General features: G+C 52.0%; 1 protein-coding gene across 1 annotated transcript in view; it reads left to right on the top strand.

The window, feature by feature from the left end:
- LOC136427092 (mucin-17-like) overlaps positions 1-22,961 on the top strand; it is a gene marked incomplete at its 5' end in the record, with an annotated part of 31,171 nt that overhangs the window by 5,896 nt on the left and 2,314 nt on the right. Inside the window, 19 exons of the mRNA XM_066415810.1 lie at positions 100-1,052; positions 1,330-1,406; positions 1,567-2,988; positions 3,277-4,169; positions 4,606-6,932; positions 7,293-9,578; positions 9,978-12,341; positions 12,702-15,588; positions 16,172-16,561; positions 17,841-17,957; positions 18,433-18,694; positions 18,966-19,117; positions 19,344-19,565; positions 19,911-20,099; positions 20,279-20,538; positions 20,919-20,963; positions 21,300-21,409; positions 21,909-22,096; positions 22,685-22,961. The exon at positions 22,685-22,961 is cut by the window's right edge and continues 41 nt beyond it. Coding sequence (XP_066271907.1) covers positions 100-1,052; positions 1,330-1,406; positions 1,567-2,988; positions 3,277-4,169; positions 4,606-6,932; positions 7,293-9,578; positions 9,978-12,341; positions 12,702-15,588; positions 16,172-16,561; positions 17,841-17,957; positions 18,433-18,694; positions 18,966-19,117; positions 19,344-19,565; positions 19,911-20,099; positions 20,279-20,538; positions 20,919-20,963; positions 21,300-21,409; positions 21,909-22,096; positions 22,685-22,961 — 15,421 coding nt within the window. The remainder of the gene's footprint in view (positions 1-99; positions 1,053-1,329; positions 1,407-1,566; positions 2,989-3,276; positions 4,170-4,605; positions 6,933-7,292; positions 9,579-9,977; positions 12,342-12,701; positions 15,589-16,171; positions 16,562-17,840; positions 17,958-18,432; positions 18,695-18,965; positions 19,118-19,343; positions 19,566-19,910; positions 20,100-20,278; positions 20,539-20,918; positions 20,964-21,299; positions 21,410-21,908; positions 22,097-22,684) is intronic.

The raw sequence follows: 22,961 nt of genomic DNA, 5'->3' as shown, positions 1-22,961 counted from the left end.
CCAACCCACCTACGACTGTGGAACCAACCACAACACCTGCCAACCCACCCACAACTGTGGAGCCAACCACAACTCCAGGAAATCCACCCACGATTCCAGCCAACACACCAACGACTGTGGTACCAAACACAACTGCTGCCAGCCCACCCACGACTGTGAAACCAACCACAACTCCTGCAAACCCAACCACGACGGTGGAGCCAACCACAACTCCTGCCAACCCTCCCACGACTGTAGAGCCAACCACAACTCCTGCCAACCCTCCCACGACTGTGGAGCCAACAACGACTACTACCAACTCACCCACGACAGTGGAGCCCAGCACGACTCCTGCCAACCCTCCCACGACTGTGGAGCCAACCACAACTCCTGCCAACCCTCCCACGGCTGTGGAGCCAACCACAACTCCTGCCAACCCTCCCACGGCTGTGGGGCCTACCACAACTCCTGCCAACCCTCCCACGACTGTAGAGCCAACAACGACTCCTACCAACCAACCAACGACATTGGAGCCCAGCACGACTCTTGCCAACTCACCCACGACTGTGGAGCCCAACACAACTCCGGCCAACCCTCCTACGACTGTGGAGCCAAAGACAACTCGTACCAACCAATCTACGACTTTTGAGCCCAGCACTTCTGCCAATCCACATACGACTGCGGAACCAACCACAACTGCTGCCAACCCACCTACGACTGTGGAACCAATCACAACTCCTGCCAACCCACCCACAACTGTTGAGCCAACCACAACTGATGCCAACCCACCTACGACTGTGGAACCAACCACAACACCTGCCAACCCACCCACAACTGTGGAGCCAACCACAACTCCAGGAAATCCACCCACGATTCCAGCCAACCCACCCACGACTGTGAAACCAACCACAACTGCTGCCAACCCACCCACGACTGTGAAACCAACCACAAATCCTGCAAACCCAACCACGACTGTGGAGCCAACCACAACTCCAGGAAATCCACCCACGATTCCAGCCAACCCACCAACGACTGTGGTACCAACCACAACTGCTGCCAACCCACCCACGACTGTGAAACTAACCACAACTCCTGCAAACCCACCCACGACTGTGGAACCAACCACAACTGCTGCCAACCCACCTACGACTGTGGAACCAACCACAACACCTGCCAACCCACCCACAACTGTGGAGCCAACCACAACTCCAGGAAATCCACCCACGATTCCAGCCAACCCACCCACGACTGTGAAACCAACCACAACTGCTGCCAACCCACCCACGACTGTGAAACCAACCACAAATCCTGCAAACCCAACCACGACTGTGGAGCCAACCACAACTCCAGGAAATCCACCCACGATTCCAGCCAACCCACCAACGACTGTGGTACCAACCACAACTGCTGCCAACCCACCCACGACTGTGAAACTAACCACAACTCCTGCAAACCCACCCACGACTGTGGAACCAACCACAACTGCTGCCAACCCACCTACGACTGTGGAACCAACCACAACACCTGCCAACCCACCCACAACTGTGGAGCCAACCACAACTCCAGGAAATCCACCCACGATTCCAGCCAACCCACCCACGACTGTGAAACCAACCACAACTGCTGCCAACCCACCCACGACTGTGAAACCAACCACAAATCCTGCAAACCCAACCACGACTGTGGAGCCAACCACAACTCCAGGAAATCCACCCACGATTCCAGCCAACCCACCAACGACTGTGGTACCAACCACAACTGCTGCCAACCCACCCACGACTGTGAAACTAACCACAACTCCTGCAAACCCACCCACGACTGTGGAACCAACCACAACTGCTGCCAACCCACCTACGACAGTGGAACCAACCACAACACCTGCCAACCCACCCACAACTGTGGAGCCAACCAAAACTCCAGGAAATCCACCCACGATTCCAGCCAACACACCAACGACTGTGGTACCAAACACAACTGCTGCCAGCCCACCCACGACTGTGAAACCAACCACAACTCCTGCAAACCCAACCACGACGGTGGAGCCAACCACAACTCCTGCCAACCCACCTACAAGTTTGGAGCCGACCACTTCTGCCAATCCAAATACGACTGTGGAGCCAACCATCAATCCAGCCAACCCACCCATGACTGTGAAGCCTATCACACCTCCAGCCAACTCACCCACGACTGTGAAGACAACCACAACTCCAGCCAACCCACCCATGACTGTGGAGCCAACCATCAATCCAGCCAACCCACCCACGACTGTGAAGCCCGCCACAACTCCAACCGACCTACCCACGACTGTGGAGCTCACCTCAACTCCAGAGAATCCACCAACAACTGTGGAGCCAACCACAAAAGCTGCCAACCAACCCACAACTGTGGAGCATACGACAACTGCAGCCAATCCACCCGCAACTGTGGAGCCAACCACAACTCCACCCGACCCACCCACGACTGTGGAGCCTACCACCACTTCTGCCAGCCCACCTACAACTGTGGAGCATACCACCACTCCAGGCAATCCACCCGCAACTGTGAGGTCAACCACAACTGCTGCAAACCCACCCACGACTGTAGAGCCAACCACGATTCCACCCAACTCAGCCACAACTGTGAAGCCAACCACGACTCCAGCCAACTCACCCACGACTGTGAAGCATATCACGACTCTCACCAACTCAACCACGACAGTGGAGCCAACCACAACTCCTGCCAACCCACCTACGACTGTGGAGCCCAGCACGAGCCGAACCAACCCACCCACGACTGTGGAGCCAACCACAACTCCAGTCGACCCATCCACGACTGTAGAGCCAACAACGACTCCTACCAACTCACCCACGACTGTAGAGGCAACAACGACTTCTACCAACCAACCTACGACAGTGGAGCCCAGCACGACTCTTGCCAACCCACCCACGACTTTGGAGCCCAGCACAACTCCGGCCAACCCTCCTATGACTGTGGAGCCAAAGACAACTCGTACCGACCAACCTACGACTTGTGAGCCCAGCACTTCTGCCAATCCAAATGAGACTGTGGAGCCAACCACAACTCCTGCCAACCCATCTACGATTTTCGAGCCGACCACTTCTGCCAATCCAAATACGACTGTGGAGCCAACCATCAATCCAGCTAATCCACCCACAACTGTGGAGCCTACCTCAACTCCAGCAAATCTACCCAGAACTGTGAGGCCAACCACAACTGCTTCTAATCCAGCCACGACTGTAGAGAAAACCACGACTCTTGCCAACCCACCAACGACTGTGATACCTGAAACCGATTCAGCCAATCCAACCACGACTGTGAAGCCAACCACAACTGCTGCCAACCCACCCACGACTGCGAAACCAACCACCACTGCTGCAAACCCAACCACGACTGTGGAACCAATCACAACTCCTGCCAACGCACCTACGATTTTGGATCCGACCACTTCTGCCAATCCAAATATGACTGTGGAGCCAACCATCAATCCTGCCAACCCACCCACGACTGTGGAGCAAATCCCAACTGCAGAGAACTCACCCACGACTGTGGAGCCAACCACAACTCCCGCCAACCCATACACGACTGTGGAGCCAATCACAACTCGAGCCAACCCACCCACGACTGTGAAGCCCACCACAAATCCACCCAACCCACCCATGACTGTGGAGCCTACCATAACTCCTTTAAACCCACCCACGACTGTGAATCCAACCACAACTCAAGGCAATCCATACACGACTGTGGAGCCAATTACAACTCAAGCCAAACAACCCACGACTGTGAAGCCCGCCACAACTCCAACCGACCCACCCACGACTGTGGAGCCCACCTCAACTCCAGCGAATCCACCCACAACTGTGAGGCCAACCACAACTCCAGCCAACCCACCCACAACTGTGGAGCCAAACACAAAAGCTGCCTACCCACCCAGAACTGTGGAACATACCACAACTCCAGCAAATCCACCCACAACTGTGAGGCCAACCACAACTGCTGCCAACCCACCCACGACTGTGAAACCAACCACAAATCCTGCAAACCCAACCACGACTGTGGAGCCAACCACAACTCCAGGAAATCCACCCACGATTCCAGCCAACCCACCAACGACTGTGGTACCAACCACAACTGCTGCCAACCCACCCACGACTGTGAAACTAACCACAACTCCTGCAAACCCACCCACGACTGTGGAACCAACCACAACTGCTGCCAACCCACCTACGACTGTGGAGCCAACCACAACTCCAGGAAATCCACCCACGATTCCAGCCAACCCACCCACGACTGTGAAACCAACCACAACTGCTGCCAACCCACCCACGACTGTGAAACCAACCACAACTCCTGCAAACCCAACCACGACTGTGGAGCCAACCACAACTCCAGGAAATCCACCCACGATTCCAGCCAACCCACCAACGACTGTGGTACCAACCACAACTGCTGCCAACCAACCCACGACTGTGAAACTAACCACAACTCCTGCAAACCCACCCACGACTGTGGAACCAACCACAACTGCTGCCAACCCACCTACGACTGTGGAACCAACCACAACACCTGCCAACCCACCCACAACTGTGGAGCCAACCACAACTCCAGGAAATCCACCCACGATTCCAGCCAACACACCAACGACTGTGGTACCAAACACAACTGCTGCCAGCCCACCCACGACTGTGAAACCAACCACAACTCCTGCAAACCCAACCACGACGGTGGAGCCAACCACAACTCCTGCCAACCCACCTACAAGTTTGGAGCCGACCACTTCTGCCAATCCAAATACGACTGTGGAGCCAACCATCAATCCAGCCAACCCACCCATGACTGTGAAGCCTATCACACCTCCAGCCAACTCACCCACGACTGTGAAGACAACCACAACTCCAGCCAACCCACCCATGACTGTGGAGCCAACCATCAATCCAGCCAACCCACCCACGACTGTGAAGCCCGTCACAACTCCAACCGACCTACCCACGACTGTGGAGCTCACCTCAACTCCAGAGAATCCACCAACAACTGTGGAGCCAACCACAAAAGCTGCCAACCAACCCACAACTGTGGAGCATACGACAACTGCAGCCAATCCACCCGCAACTGTGGAGCCAACCACAACTCCACCCGACCCACCCACGACTGTGGAGCCTACCACCACTTCTGCCAGCCCACCTACAACTGTGGAGCATACCACCACTCCAGGCAATCCACCCGCAACTGTGAGGTCAACCACAACTGCTGCAAACCCACCCACGACTGTAGAGCCAACCACGATTCCACCCAACTCAGCCACAACTGTGAAGCCAACCACGACTCCAGCCAACTCACCCACGACTGTGAAGCATATCACGACTCTCACCAACTCAACCACGACAGTGGAGCCAACCACAACTCCTGCCAACCCACCTACGACTGTGGAGCCCAGCACGAGCCGAACCAACCCACCCACGACTGTGGAGCCAACCACAACTCCAGTCGACCCATCCACGACTGTAGAGCCAACAACGACTCCTACCAACTCACCCACGACTGTAGAGGCAACAACGACTTCTACCAACCAACCTACGACAGTGGAGCCCAGCACGACTCTTGCCAACCCACCCACGACTTTGGAGCCCAGCACAACTCCGGCCAACCCTCCTATGACTGTGGAGCCAAAGACAACTCGTACCGACCAACCTACGACTTGTGAGCCCAGCACTTCTGCCAATCCAAATGAGACTGTGGAGCCAACCACAACTCCTGCCAACCCATCTACGATTTTCGAGCCGACCACTTCTGCCAATCCAAATACGACTGTGGAGCCAACCATCAATCCAGCTAATCCACCCACAACTGTGGAGCCTACCTCAACTCCAGCAAATCTACCCAGAACTGTGAGGCCAACCACAACTGCTTCTAATCCAGCCACGACTGTAGAGAAAACCACGACTCTTGCCAACCCACCAACGACTGTGATACCTGAAACCGATTCAGCCAATCCAACCACGACTGTGAAGCCAACCACAACTGCTGCCAACCCACCCACGACTGCGAAACCAACCACCACTGCTGCAAACCCAACCACGACTGTGGAACCAATCACAACTCCTGCCAACGCACCTACGATTTTGGATCCGACCACTTCTGCCAATCCAAATATGACTGTGGAGCCAACCATCAATCCTGCCAACCCACCCACGACTGTGGAGCAAATCCCAACTGCAGAGAACTCACCCACGACTGTGGAGCCAACCACAACTCCCGCCAACCCATACACGACTGTGGAGCCAATCACAACTCGAGCCAACCCACCCACGACTGTGAAGCCCACCACAAATCCACCCAACCCACCCATGACTGTGGAGCCTACCATAACTCCTTTAAACCCACCCACGACTGTGAATCCAACCACAACTCAAGGCAATCCATACACGACTGTGGAGCCAATTACAACTCAAGCCAAACAACCCACGACTGTGAAGCCCGCCACAACTCCAACCGACCCACCCACGACTGTGGAGCCCACCTCAACTCCAGCGAATCCACCCACAACTGTGAGGCCAACCACAACTCCAGCCAACCCACCCACAACTGTGGAGCCAAACACAAAAGCTGCCTACCCACCCAGAACTGTGGAACATACCACAACTCCAGCAAATCCACCCACAACTGTGAGGCCAACCACAACTGCTGCCAACCCACCCACGACTGTGAAACCAACCACAAATCCTGCAAACCCAACCACGACTGTGGAGCCAACCACAACTCCAGGAAATCCACCCACGATTCCAGCCAACCCACCAACGACTGTGGTACCAACCACAACTGCTGCCAACCCACCCACGACTGTGAAACTAACCACAACTCCTGCAAACCCACCCAGGACTGTGGAATCAACCACAACTGCTGCCAACCCACCTACGACTGTGGAACCAACCACAACACCTGCCAACCCACCCACAACTGTGGAGCCAACCACAACTCCAGGAAATCCACCCACGATTCCAGCCAACCCACCCACGACTGTGAAACCAACCACAACTGCTGCCAACCCACCCACGACTGTGAAACCAACCACAAATCCTGCAAACCCAACCACGACTGTGGAGCCAACCACAACTCCAGGAAATCCACCCACGATTCCAGCCAACCCACCAACGACTGTGGTACCAACCACAACTGCTGCCAACCAACCCACGACTGTGAAACTAACCACAACTCCTGCAAACCCACCCACGACTGTGGAACCAACCACAACTGCTGCCAACCCATCTACGACTGTGGAACCAACCACAACACCTGCCAACCCACCCACAACTGTGGAGCCAACCACAACTCCAGGAAATCCACCCACGATTCCAGCCAACACACCAACGACTGTGGTACCAAACACAACTGCTGCCAGCCCACCCACGACTGTGAAACCAACCACAACTCCTGCAAACCCAACCACGACGGTGGAGCCAACCACAACTCCTGCCAACCCACCTACAAGTTTGGAGCCGACCACTTCTGCCAATCCAAATACGACTGTGGAGCCAACCATCAATCCAGCCAACCCACCCATGACTGTGAAGCCTATCACACCTCCAGCCAACTCACCCACGACTGTGAAGACAACCACAACTCCAGCCAACCCACCCATGACTGTGGAGCCAACCATCAATCCAGCCAACCCACCCACGACTGTGAAGCCCGCCACAACTCCAACCGACCTACCCACGACTGTGGAGCTCACCTCAACTCCAGAGAATCCACCAACAACTGTGGAGCCAACCACAAAAGCTGCCAACCAACCCACAACTGTGGAGCATACGACAACTGCAGCCAATCCACCCGCAACTGTGGAGCCAACCACAACTCCACCCGACCCACCCACGACTGTGGAGCCTACCACCACTTCTGCCAGCCCACCTACAACTGTGGAGCATACCACCACTCCAGGCAATCCACCCGCAACTGTGAGGTCAACCACAACTGCTGCAAACCCACCCACGACTGTAGAGCCAACCACGATTCCACCCAACTCAGCCACAACTGTGAAGCCAACCACGACTCCAGCCAACTCACCCACGACTGTGAAGCATATCACGACTCTCACCAACTCAACCACGACAGTGGAGCCAACCACAACTCCTGCCAACCCACCTACGACTGTGGAGCCCAGCACGAGCCGAACCAACCCACCCACGACTGTGGAGCCAACCACAACTCCAGTCGACCCATCCACGACTGTAGAGCCAACAACGACTCCTACCAACTCACCCACGACTGTAGAGGCAACAACGACTTCTACCAACCAACCTACGACAGTGGAGCCCAGCACGACTCTTGCCAACCCACCCACGACTTTTGAGCCCAGCACAACTCCGGCCAACCCTCCTATGACTGTGGAGCCAAAGACAACTCGTACCGACCAACCTACGACTTGTGAGCCCAGCACTTCTGCCAATCCAAATGAGACTGTGGAGCCAACCACAACTCCTGCCAACCCATCTACGATTTTCGAGCCGACCACTTCTGCCAATCCAAATACGACTGTGGAGCCAACCATCAATCCAGCTAATCCACCCACAACTGTGGAGCCTACCTCAACTCCAGCAAATCTACCCAGAACTGTGAGGCCAACCACAACTGCTTCTAATCCAGCCACGACTGTAGAGAAAACCACGACTCTTGCCAACCCACCAACGACTGTGATACCTGAAACCGATTCAGCCAATCCAACCACGACTGTGAAGCCAACCACAACTGCTGCCAACCCACCCACGACTGCGAAACCAACCACCACTGCTGCAAACCCAACCACGACTGTGGAACCAATCACAACTCCTGCCAACGCACCTACGATTTTGGATCCGACCACTTCTGCCAATCCAAATATGACTGTGGAGCCAACCATCAATCCTGCCAACCCACCCACGACTGTGGAGCAAATCCCAACTGCAGAGAACTCACCCACGACTGTGGAGCCAACCACAACTCCCGCCAACCCATACACGACTGTGGAGCCAATCACAACTCGAGCCAACCCACCCACGACTGTGAAGCCCACCACAAATCCACCCAACCCACCCATGACTGTGGAGCCTACCATAACTCCTTTAAACCCACCCACGACTGTGAATCCAACCACAACTCAAGGCAATCCATACACGACTGTGGAGCCAATTACAACTCAAGCCAAACAACCCACGACTGTGAAGCCCGCTACAACTCCAACCGACCCACCCACGACTGTGGAGCCCACCTCAACTCCAGCGAATCCACCCACAACTGTGAGGCCAACCACAACTCCAGCCAACCCACCCACAACTGTGGAGCCAAACACAAAAGCTGCCTACCCACCCAGAACTGTGGAACATACCACAACTCCAGCAAATCCACCCACAACTGTGAGGCCAACCACAACTGCTGCCAACCCACCCACGACTGTGAAACCAACCACAAATCCTGCAAACCCAACCACGACTGTGGAGCCAACCACAACTCCAGGAAATCCACCCACGATTCCAGCCAACCCACCAACGACTGTGGTACCAACCACAACTGCTGCCAACCCACCCACGACTGTGAAACTAACCACAACTCCTGCCAACCCACCCACGACTGTGGAACCAACCACAACTGCTGCCAACCCACCTACGACTGTGGAGCCAACCACAACTCCAGGAAATCCACCCACGATTCCAGCCAACCCACCCACGACTGTGAAACCAACCACAACTGCTGCCAACCCACCCACGACTGTGAAACCAACCACAAATCCTGCAAACCCAACCACGACTGTGGAGCCAACCACAACTCCAGGAAATCCACCCACGATTCCAGCCAACCCACCAACGACTGTGGTACCAACCACAACTGCTGCCAACCAACCCACGACTGTGAAACTAACCACAACTCCTGCAAACCCACCCACGACTGTGGAACCAACCACAACTGCTGCCAACCCACCTACGACTGTGGAACCAACCACAACACCTGCCAACCCACCCACAACTGTGGAGCCAACCACAACTCCAGGAAATCCACCCACGATTCCAGCCAACACACCAACGACTGTGGTACCAAACACAACTGCTGCCAGCCCACCCACGACTGTGAAACCAACCACAACTCCTGCAAACCCAACCACGACGGTGGAGCCAACCACAACTCCTGCCAACCCACCTACAAGTTTGGAGCCGACCACTTCTGCCAATCCAAATACGACTGTGGAGCCAACCATCAATCCAGCCAACCCACCCATGACTGTGAAGCCTATCACACCTCCAGCCAACTCACCCACGACTGTGAAGACAACCACAACTCCAGCCAACCCACCCATGACTGTGGAGCCAACCATCAATCCAGCCAACCCACCCACGACTGTGAAGCCCGTCACAACTCCAACCGACCTACCCACGACTGTGGAGCTCACCTCAACTCCAGAGAATCCACCAACAACTGTGGAGCCAACCACAAAAGCTGCCAACCAACCCACAACTGTGGAGCATACGACAACTGCAGCCAATCCACCCGCAACTGTGGAGCCAACCACAACTCCACCCGACCCACCCACGACTGTGGAGCCTACCACCACTTCTGCCAGCCCACCTACAACTGTGGAGCATACCACCACTCCAGGCAATCCACCCGCAACTGTGAGGTCAACCACAACTGCTGCAAACCCACCCACGACTGTAGAGCCAACCACGATTCCACCCAACTCAGCCACAACTGTGAAGCCAACCACGACTCCAGCCAACTCACCCACGACTGTGAAGCATATCACGACTCTCACCAACTCAACCACGACAGTGGAGCCAACCACAACTCCTGCCAACCCACCTACGACTGTGGAGCCCAGCACGAGCCGAACCAACCCACCCACGACTGTGGAGCCAACCACAACTCCAGTCGACCCATCCACGACTGTAGAGCCAACAACGACTCCTACCAACTCACCCACGACTGTAGAGGCAACAACGACTTCTACCAACCAACCTACGACAGTGGAGCCCAGCACGACTCTTGCCAACCCACCCACGACTTTGGAGCCCAGCACAACTCCGGCCAACCCTCCTATGACTGTGGAGCCAAAGACAACTCGTACCGACCAACCTACGACTTGTGAGCCCAGCACTTCTGCCAATCCAAATGAGACTGTGGAGCCAACCACAACTCCTGCCAACCCATCTACGATTTTCGAGCCGACCACTTCTGCCAATCCAAATACGACTGTGGAGCCAACCATCAATCCAGCTAATCCACCCACAACTGTGGAGCCTACCTCAACTCCAGCAAATCTACCCAGAACTGTGAGGCCAACCACAACTGCTTCTAATCCAGCCACGACTGTAGAGAAAACCACGACTCTTGCCAACCCACCAACGACTGTGATACCTGAAACCGATTCAGCCAATCCAACCACGACTGTGAAGCCAACCACAACTGCTGCCAACCCACCCACGACTGCGAAACCAACCACCACTGCTGCAAACCCAACCACGACTGTGGAACCAATCACAACTCCTGCCAACGCACCTACGATTTTGGATCCGACCACTTCTGCCAATCCAAATATGACTGTGGAGCCAACCATCAATCCTGCCAACCCACCCACGACTGTGGAGCAAATCCCAACTGCAGAGAACTCACCCACGACTGTGGAGCCAACCACAACTCCCGCCAACCCATACACGACTGTGGAGCCAATCACAACTCGAGCCAACCCACCCACGACTGTGAAGCCCACCACAAATCCACCCAACCCACCCATGACTGTGGAGCCTACCATAACTCCTTTAAACCCACCCACGACTGTGAATCCAACCACAACTCAAGGCAATCCATACACGACTGTGGAGCCAATTACAACTCAAGCCAAACAACCCACGACTGTGAAGCCCGCCACAACTCCAACCGACCCACCCACGACTGTGGAGCCCACCTCAACTCCAGCGAATCCACCCACAACTGTGAGGCCAACCACAACTCCAGCCAACCCACCCACAACTGTGGAGCCAAACACAAAAGCTGCCTACCCACCCAGAACTGTGGAACATACCACAACTCCAGCAAATCCACCCACAACTGTGAGGCCAATCACAACTGCTGCCAACCCACCCACGACTGTGAAACCAACCACAAATCCTGCAAACCCAACCACGACTGTGGAGCCAACCACAACTCCAGGAAATCCACCCACGATTCCAGCCAACCCACCAACGACTGTGGTACCAACCACAACTGCTGCCAACCCACCCACGACTGTGAAACTAACCACAACTCCTGCAAACCCACCCAGGACTGTGGAATCAACCACAACTGCTGCCAACCCACCTACGACTGTGGAACCAACCACAACACCTGCCAACCCACCCACAACTGTGGAGCCAACCACAACTCCAGGAAATCCACCCACGATTCCAGCCAACCCACCCACGACTGTGAAACCAACCACAACTGCTGCCAACCCACCCACGACTGTGAAACCAACCACAAATCCTGCAAACCCAACCACGACTGTGGAGCCAACCACAACTCCAGGAAATCCACCCACGATTCCAGCCAACCCACCAACGACTGTGGTACCAACCACAACTGCTGCCAACCAACCCACGACTGTGAAACTAACCACAACTCCTGCAAACCCACCCACGACTGTGGAACCAACCACAACTGCTGCCAACCCACCTACGACTGTGGAACCAACCACAACACCTGCCAACCCACCCACAACTGTGGAGCCAACCACAACTCCAGGAAATCCACCCACGATTCCAGCCAACACACCAACGACTGTGGTACCAAACACAACTGCTGCCAGCCCACCCACGACTGTGAAACCAACCACAACTCCTGCAAACCCAACCACGACGGTGGAGCCAACCACAACTCCTGCCAACCCACCTACAAGTTTGGAGCCGACCACTTCTGCCAATCCAAATACGACTGTGGAGCCAACCATCAATCCAGCCAACCCACCCATGACTGTGAAGCCTATCACACCTCCAGCCAACTCACCCACGACTGTGAAGACAACCACAACTCCAGCCAACCCACCCATGACTGTGGAGCCAACCATCAATCCAGCCAACCCACCCACGACTGTGAAGCCCGCCACAACTCCAACCGACCTACCCACGACTGTGGAGCTCACCTCAACTCCAGAGAATCCACCAACAACTGTGGAGCCAACCACAAAAGCTGCCAACCAACCCACAACTGTGGAGCATACGACAACTGCAGCCAATCCACCCGCAACTGTGGAGCCAACCACAACTCCACCCGACCCACCCACGACTGTGGAGCCTACCACCACTTCTGCCAGCCCACCTACAACTGTGGAGCATACCACCACTCCAGGCAATCCACCCGCAACTGTGAGGTCAACCACAACTGCTGCAAACCCACCCACGACTGTAGAGCCAACCACGATTCCACCCAACTCAGCCACAACTGTGAAGCCAACCACGACTCCAGCCAACTCACCCACGACTGTGAAGCATATCACGACTCTCACCAACTCAACCACGACAGTGGAGCCAACCACAACTCCTGCCAACCCACCTACGACTGTGGAGCCCAGCACGAGCCGAACCAACCCACCCACGACTGTGGAGCCAACCACAACTCCAGTCGACCCATCCACGACTGTAGAGCCAACAACGACTCCTACCAACTCACCCACGACTGTAGAGGCAACAACGACTTCTACCAACCAACCTACGACAGTGGAGCCCAGCACGACTCTTGCCAACCCACCCACGACTTTGGAGCCCAGCACAACTCCGGCCAACCCTCCTATGACTGTGGAGCCAAAGACAACTCGTACCGACCAACCTACGACTTGTGAGCCCAGCACTTCTGCCAATCCAAATGAGACTGTGGAGCCAACCACAACTCCTGCCAACCCATCTACGATTTTCGAGCCGACCACTTCTGCCAATCCAAATACGACTGTGGAGCCAACCATCAATCCAGCTAATCCACCCACAACTGTGGAGCCTACCTCAACTCCAGCAAATCTACCCAGAACTGTGAGGCCAACCACAACTGCTTCTAATCCAGCCACGACTGTAGAGAAAACCACGACTCTTGCCAACCCACCAACGACTGTGATACCTGAAACCGATTCAGCCAATCCAACCACGACTGTGAAGCCAACCACAACTGCTGCCAACCCACCCACGACTGCGAAACCAACCACCACTGCTGCAAACCCAACCACGACTGTGGAACCAATCACAACTCCTGCCAACGCACCTACGATTTTGGATCCGACCACTTCTGCCAATCCAAATATGACTGTGGAGCCAACCATCAATCCTGCCAACCCACCCACGACTGTGGAGCAAATCCCAACTGCAGAGAACTCACCCACGACTGTGGAGCCAACCACAACTCCCGCCAACCCATACACGACTGTGGAGCCAATCACAACTCGAGCCAACCCACCCACGACTGTGAAGCCCACCACAAATCCACCCAACCCACCCATGACTGTGGAGCCTACCATAACTCCTTTAAACCCACCCACGACTGTGAATCCAACCACAACTCAAGGCAATCCATACACGACTGTGGAGCCAATTACAACTCAAGCCAAACAACCCACGACTGTGAAGCCCGCTACAACTCCAACCGACCCACCCACGACTGTGGAGCCCACCTCAACTCCAGCGAATCCACCCACAACTGTGAGGCCAACCACAACTCCAGCCAACCCACCCACAACTGTGGAGCCAAACACAAAAGCTGCCTACCCACCCAGAACTGTGGAACATACCACAACTCCAGCAAATCCACCCACAACTGTGAGGCCAACCACAACTGCTGCCAATCCACATACGACCGTGGAATCAAGCACAACTCCTGCCAACCCACCCACGGCTGTGGGGCCCAGAACAACTCCGGCCAACCCTCCTACGACTGTGGAGCCAAAGACAACTCGTACCGACCAACCTACGACTTTTGAGCCCAGCACTTCTGCCAATCCAAATGAGACTGTGGAGCCAATCACAACTCCTGCCAACCCATCTACGATTTTCGAGCCGACCACTTCTGCCAATCCAAATACGACTGTGGAATCAAGCACATCTCCTGCCAACCCACCCAAGATTGTAGAGCCCGCCACAACTTCAGCCAATCGACCCACAACTGTGAGGCCAACCACAACTGCTACCAACCCACCCACGACTGTGGAGCCCACCTCAACTCCAGCGAATTCACCCACGACTGTGGAGCCCAGCACGACTCAAGCCAACCTATTCACGACTGTGGAGCCGACCACAACTCCAGCCAACCCACCCACGACTGTTGAGCCAACCACGACTCCAGCCAACCCAACCACGACTGTGCAGCCAACCACAACTCCACACGACCCACCCACGACTGTGGAGCAAACCCCAACTCCAGCCAACCCACCCACGACTATGGAGCCCTCTACAACTCCACCCGACCCGGCCACGACTGTTGAGCCAAGATCCACTCCAGCCAACCCACCCACGACTTTGGAGTCTATCACAACTCCAGCGAACCCACCTACGATTTTTGAACCAACCACGACTTCTACCAACCGACCCACGACTGTGGAGCCAACCACAACTCCAGCCAACCCACCCACGACCCTTAGTAAGTAGTTGATCGGGCAATGTTTAGTTCAATATGTACTTCTTGTTTAGTCCCGTCTGATACAGGCCGATAGATGATGATGATGAAGGAATTATACATATATATGAATATATGAGGTTCCATTTGTTTTATGAAAAACTTAAGAATATGCCACTTTGTATTTTTTTACAGTCCTTGGTTATTGATTGTCAAAAGATATAAACCTTAAATGGAAAGTCCGTCTCTACAGAACCAAATGACTCTGCTTTTGTCTCCATTATCGCACCTTCTGGACCTTTAAGTCAGAACAGAATTTCTTGAAAATAACCGTGTAAGCTGGAGAGATAAATATTGTCGGTCGGACGCAAAATTTGAGCTTCCCACAATGACAAGATATGAGTCCATATTTAACCACCCGTGTACGTATCGTATGAGCTTACTTTGTCATGAATGGACATGTATTTTTTTTTAATGCGCATGGAGTAACAATGTGCAAGTTTCTCCAGGGCAAATCATTACTCAACCCCAAAGTAAATATTCCTAGTATACTGGAACTATTTGCGCTTGTAAACTGTCTTGATGAAAACATCATGCTTGTTTGTAGGTTGTCCTTCTGGCTACACCGCGCACGGGGTTTCGTGCTTCAAGGCGTACAACCAAGGCAAAACCTACAACCAGGCCAGACAGGTGTGTGCAACGGACGGAGGGCTTCTGGCCATGCCGAAAGACAAAGACGAGGACGACTTTTTAAAGAACGTCGTGGATCCCAACTCCCCTTTCTGGTTCGGCTTGAGCAATCAGAACGGCGAGGGAGGGTGGGTGTGGGAAGATGGGACTCCATACAACGCAACCAAAGACCGGCCGTATGGGGGGTGGCATCCGGGGGAACCCAACAGTGACGGACATGCAGATGTCTGCGCGAACCACTACAGTACCGGATGGAACGACGCGCCCTGCTCGTCTGCACACAACTTCATCTGCCAGCTGACTGGCGGTATGTCATGCAGTATTGTATAGTTACACATAACTTCGTCATAACACATAAGCGTCCACGAGTTACAGTGCAGCATCTACCGTCCCACCTTTACCCTGATGGAATATTCATGCCGATTGGTAATAGATATCTTCAACAATGAAGACCTATCGTTCAAAACATGCGATGTGCTTTTTTTCGTAGTAAATCAGCACCATGGATGAAACGTTGACACGTTATCCTGGTAATGTTCCTCCTTTGAACAAGTCAATTGTTATGAATGTTGCCTTTTCAAACAGCAGTTTTGTTCAAAAAATATATATTAGAACCCGGCCATCTTTCGGGATCGGCATCTCGTAGGATCAGCATCTCGCAGCCAATCAGGAGCGTGCATTTCTTGTCACTAAATTCACATAGTGTCGCCTCCCAAGGGGTAGGGGTTTACTAAGTAACGAATAAATTGACTAAGTTGGAGACGCCCACCAGTAGGTAACATTCCATCAACCGGATTGGATACAATTGAGTGCGTCTCCAACTTAGTTAATTTATTCCATACTTAGTACACCCCTACCCCTTGGGAGCCCACCAGGCAGATTGTTTTCTTATTACACTGGTCCCACCACGTCAGAGGTGCCAGATAATTTGTCATGGTCTGGTCAAGGAGGTTCTACATTTCAACTTCCTTCCTTTTGCATTTCACCTCAAACACCTTCAAATGAAGAAAAATGCGTGTCCATTTTGATATTGCTTCGGAACGACAGCCGGGTTCTAAAACAATGTCGTGTTGTCTACTCGGAACAGCCGGGTTCTAAAATAATGTCGTGTTGTCTACTCGGAACAGCCGGGTTCTAAAACAATGTCGTGTTGTCTACTCGGAACAGCTGGGTTCTTAAACAATGTCGTGTTGTCTACTCGGAACAGCCGGGTTCTAAAACAATGTCGTGTTGTCTACTCGGAACAGCCGGGTTCTAAAACAATGTCGTGTTGTCTACTCGGAACAGTCGGGTTCTAAAACACGAGTGTCGTGTTGTCTACTCGGAACAGCCGGGTTCTAAAACAATGTCGTGTTGTCTACTCGGAACAGTCGGGTTCTAAAACACGAGTGTCGTGTTGTCTACTCGGAACAGCCGGGTTCTAAAACAATGTCCTGTTGTCTACTCGGAAGCCAACAACTCCACAGGTGGGCGAAGCAGAACCGAATCCACTAAGTCACCCAGTTCTCCGGATCTATCTATTTCATATTTTGAGTGGATTTAAAACATCATGAAGGGCAGACTTAATAGACTATCTCCCTTCCCAGCAATCCGCTGTCCCCTGAGGTACCTCCGGTGCGGACACGGACTTGCCTGCATCCTGGCGTGGAAGCGGTGTGACGGGCGGACGGACTGTTCAGACGGGAGTGACGAGGAAGGTTGTGGTGAGTTAGGCCGACAAAGTTATCATGGCTCTTAAAACCATACATGCAATACATCTAGTAGAAATCATATTTTTCCCACTGTTGGCAAGCAAAGGCACTAGAAAAGGTATCATTTTCTTTCTGCTCTCGTCTGCCCATGCTCATCTATCTCACCCAACTTTCGTTTATGTAACCCCAAGTTGCTTTTCCCCCTTTTCTGTCGTGACCTTTATGGGTAAAAATGAAGAGCAGAACAGAAATAAAACAACACCCAGAGGTCGCTAATTACATGGTGCAGGTAAATAATCACTGTGCACTGTGAGAACAATTTGTGCAATATGGAAGATTGGGGTTTTCTTGTAAACTTTCTATAATGCTGTAATTGCATGTTGGGCCGATATCTGAATCAATGATTATTTTCACACTGTTTCTCATGCCTTCTGGCTAGGTTTAAAGCATGTGAATGATGTAATGTCTATATTATTGTAATTACCAGACTGCCGGCCGATTCCTGCGGATTTTAACCTCGGCGGTAGACTTGCGATGCTGCCAAACCAGCTGGGCCAGACGACGTTTGAGGAGATACAGAATTCCTCTGTCGTGGAGCTGCTCAACAATGCAACCGGCAACGCAGAGAACCAGCATCCTGAGTTCCGGGAATTTGCATGGACGGTAATCTTCCCGCGATGTGTTGCCTCCGAAGAGAACAATACTTCCTGCACTTCGTCTCAACATGCAGACAACACGACCTTGTGCATGTGAGTAAACATGCTGCGGGACACTGTGGCAATGCTGTAAGAAATCTGCATACATTAACTTTTTTCTAAGATTGAATAGTTAGCAACAGGTATCTGGTCATTCCTGCTCAACGAATTCATACTCAACGAAAACTTTCGCGCTGAAATTGCATTGATTTGCTTTGAAATTGCATCGATCGATTTGTTCTTAAGATCTAAACGCCCGTTGTTGCTGGTGGAAGGCGGTACCTCACGTTGTAAGGGTGGTTCTGAATTTGTTTTTGTTTTGTAGGGGCACACAACTCGTACCGTGCCGTTCGTGGTGCGAGGAAGTCCTCAGTGTGGCTGATGCCCGGATGAAGAACCAGTTCCCTACCTGTGACTTGTTTCCGTCTCCACAACACGGCTGTTGGAGCCCTGAACCTGAGACGAGGAACAACGAAGGTAGAGACGAGGATTAGATTCATTTCTTTCCACCTGAAGTAGCACTTGCTTTTGTTACCCCGCTCAAATTCCCTGCATATTCCCTGGATATTCACTTCACAGATCATTAAGTTACTTTAATATGTAAAACGCTACACTCATAGTTTGATTTCAGCACACACAGTCGGGGATGTATCTTTGTGTACATTTACACGATAGCAGCTATATGACTGTTTCTCTGCCTCAGTTTGCTACCATGGCAGTGGCATCAACTACCGTGGTACATGGAGTAAAACTACATCCGGGGCAGATTGTGTGCAGTGGTCCGCTGTGCAGACTGGTTTCTACACGACCGAGTACCCCTGGGCTAACCTGGATAACAACTACTGCCGCAACCCCACCGGTCTCGAGCGGCCATTTTGTCTGGCGGAAGATGGCAGCCAGGAGGAATGTGACGTTGCTCCGTGCAGTAAGTTTTATTGTCAAGTTGGAGGCATCGTCTGAGCAGTGTCACGTTTCTTAGGCCTCCCCAATTTCCCTCCTTGGTTCTCAGACTTTCATAATGAAAAGTTATCAATTAAGAGCAAAACTTGAATCACACTATATTCGCCCCCAGGAACTGTTTGTAAAGCCACAGTATCTTAAAGTTTGGTTTATGCCAGAGTTAATTAAGTCGGTGATACCATTTTCTGTCAATTCTTCACCTCATGCAAATCCGTTGCTTGGAACTTTCCACGACCAGGTCTAAAAGTGATGAATTTAACTTCATTAAAGATACTGATTGTCGTCGCCTTTTTTACCTCATTACTCCCAGATACCGCCGTCTGCTGGGACCTGGGACCACCAAACTACGGCAACAGGAGCCCCATGAAGAGGTTCTACAGCGTGGGGGAAAGGGTCGTGTACACCTGTAACGTGGGGTACTCCCTTCCGCCCGGGTCCCCCAGCGACGTGAGGTGCACTCAGGGAGGCATCTGGGAACATGGCAAGCCCAGCTGTTCAGGTGAGTGTGGAAGACTCTTTGGTAGTGATAAACAGGAATTTAATGAATCTAATCTAATGTGAGAACTGGTACAAAATCTTAAACTACTAGTTTTATTCTGAAGACGAAAATCGATCATGATCAATCTGAAAGTTATTAGTTATTAGTTGACGTCTTCCTAACGCTTTTCCCCTCCTTAGTGGATTTCAGAAAGAGGCTGGAAGGCGACCTACTGGATGTGTACCGTCTAAACCAGGCGCCTGAGACCGGGACTGAGACCAACACTGAGACCAAGCCTGAGACCAACACTGAGACCAATACTGAGGCCGAGTTTGACACTAAGACTGAAACTGAGACAGAAACTGAGACTGAAGCTAAAACTGAGACTGAAGCTGAGACTGAAAACCACACTCGGTCTGTCATTAGCTTCAATGGCTCTGTGGAACGGATCGTCGACTTGGTAAGATTCAGCATCTGTAACACTTTTGAAGTGTTTGTCGGTCTACAACAGATAGACATGTACAGCCCAGGGAGGTAACAGAACGTATCTAATCCATGCCCAGGGAGGTAACAGAACGTATCTAATCCCTGCCCAGGGAGGTAACAGAACGTAACTAATCCATCAGGGAGGTAACAGAACGTAACTAATCCATGCCCAGGGAGGTAACAGAACGTAACTAAACCATGCCCAGGGAGGTAACAGAACGTAACTAATCCATCAGGGAGGTAACAGAACGTAACTAATCCATGTGCAGGGAGGTAACAGAACGTAACTAATCCCTGCCCAGGGAGGTAACAGAACGTATCTAATCCATGCCATCGCTTTTTTTCCAATTTCAGGACGAAAAGAAGGAGCTGCTGGTTACCTCTGTAGTCATCGACTTCGTAAGTTGACCCAGTTATGAACATTTTAGGCAATTTAGAAAAAAAATCACATTTATGTCGTTTATTTCCTCAGTAGCCTCCATTAACATTAATCCGCCGGGTTATATAAATCCGCCACTTTGAAAAACAGTTGGTTTGAGAGATCTCTAGTGCAGCACCACCAGGTATGCACAGATTAGATATACAGGAGTGCATTAAACTGGGTGACGTTGGGTTGGAGATCCATTTGGACATATCTTTTCAGGGTGGCAGAATTATGTATCCTGGTGGAATTATGTTAGTAGATGTTAAGAGCTCTCTTTTTTAATAAGTCTGAAAAACATTGTTTTCTTCCAGACCTGGCAGGACGGTCGGCTAAAGTGGGAGCCGAAGGAGTACGAGAACATCACGACTCTGAGCGTCCCGGCCAGCAGCATCTGGACCCCCACATTGACTCTGAAGAGGAAGTATGCGGTCTTTTCTTAATCTACTATCATTGGATCAAGATTGAATCTTGTTAAGTTTCCTTTTTTCAGAAATATAAAGAATGATAATGAATATAATTTTACTGGCAGAAACAATAATCTTGTGCCAAACATTACAGGACTCTACCCGAGTCCAATATAAAAATTAAAACGGTATTTGTAACGATGCTAGGAGACAATTCTGTGAAAAGTTTCATCAGGCCAGTAGTTAGTTGGAAATTCAGGGTCAGACAAAGTGAGTAGTGTCTTTTTTAACCAACCCAATTAAGATTACAGGGGTATTCTAATATCAGACTTGTTTTTTCAGACATGCAATGAACTTTCCTAAGGCCAGACATTAATACGGGATTCTATCTTTAAGTTAGTTAACAACAAAATGAACAGTTCAAGTGCCAGTGCGAGGAAACAGTGATGGTTGTAGGAAAACTACCATCTTGACTAGTCAGAGAGAAATGACGAGACTTTGTTGGTTTCTCCCCAGTGCTGATCCTTTGTACGGCGGCCTGCCGAAGGACGTACCGCTGCTGATCACCACTGACGGTACGGTAACGTGGAGGGTAGAAACTCTGACCACCACCGTATGTGAAGCAGACCCGTTCTTCTTCCCTGCCGACACCATGGAATGTCGCATCTGTTTCTCTGCATCTTATGCAATTGAGCAAACCATCGGTAAGGCTTTACAAACTTGACTTGACAATATATTAATGTTAATAACTTCTACTTTTCGAGAGTAGTTCAATAAAGTGTTAAAAACTTTTTTCAGGCTGTGCTGCTATAGAATGCTGGAATTGCACACGTACAAAATGGATACCCCTACATGTTACCTGTTTTTTTTCTAAACCAAAATAGTTTCTCCTTTACAGGCGCAAATATAGAGTAAGTTGTGATGATGGGTCCCTTAGAATGCAGTGCGGTCATCGCGATTCTGTATACGCGGGTTGTTCAATTGTCAAAGGCTTCTTTTTAGTAAACTAAGAGGAATAACATCAGATTCTATCTGCACGATCAATATCATATTTTATGCCGACGTTTCAGCAACCTTCGTCGTGGCCAAATGAACTTCTCCTTTCAAGGAGCAAAGAGAAGTCGTTCAATGAGCCTTTAGGGATGTAGCCGAAAGGTTGCAGGAACTTCTGCAGAGATAATCCTATAATAATGCAGAAAATTATATATGTACATTTGTATTTGCCCTAAGTATCTACCTACCCTCTGTACATCTATCGATGATATATTTTTGGAATGATTCGTTGAACACAGAATGCGGAGAGGGCAGTTCTTGTGACGTCTGGTCTCCCCCACAAACGGAGGGCGAATGGGATCGAAAGGACAAGATCTTCGCACAAGGCGACAAGGAGGCGTGCTTCGCTGTCCATCTAGCGAGGGTCCCCCTGTTCCACATCGCCACGACTGTCGGGCCCTGCGTCATCCTGGTGGTGCTGATGATGATCACCTTCATCATGCCCGTAGACAGGGGAGACCGGATCTCCTTCGGAGTGACCATCCTGCTCTCCATGGTCGTGTCTCTCGTGTTTGT

Source organism: Branchiostoma lanceolatum, chromosome 2 (genome assembly GCF_035083965.1).
Source record: "Branchiostoma lanceolatum isolate klBraLanc5 chromosome 2, klBraLanc5.hap2, whole genome shotgun sequence".
Lineage (NCBI taxonomy): Eukaryota > Metazoa > Chordata > Leptocardii > Amphioxiformes > Branchiostomatidae > Branchiostoma > Branchiostoma lanceolatum.
The sequence above is the reverse complement of the archived record's forward strand: the minus strand, read 5'-3'. Positions and strand labels throughout refer to the sequence as shown.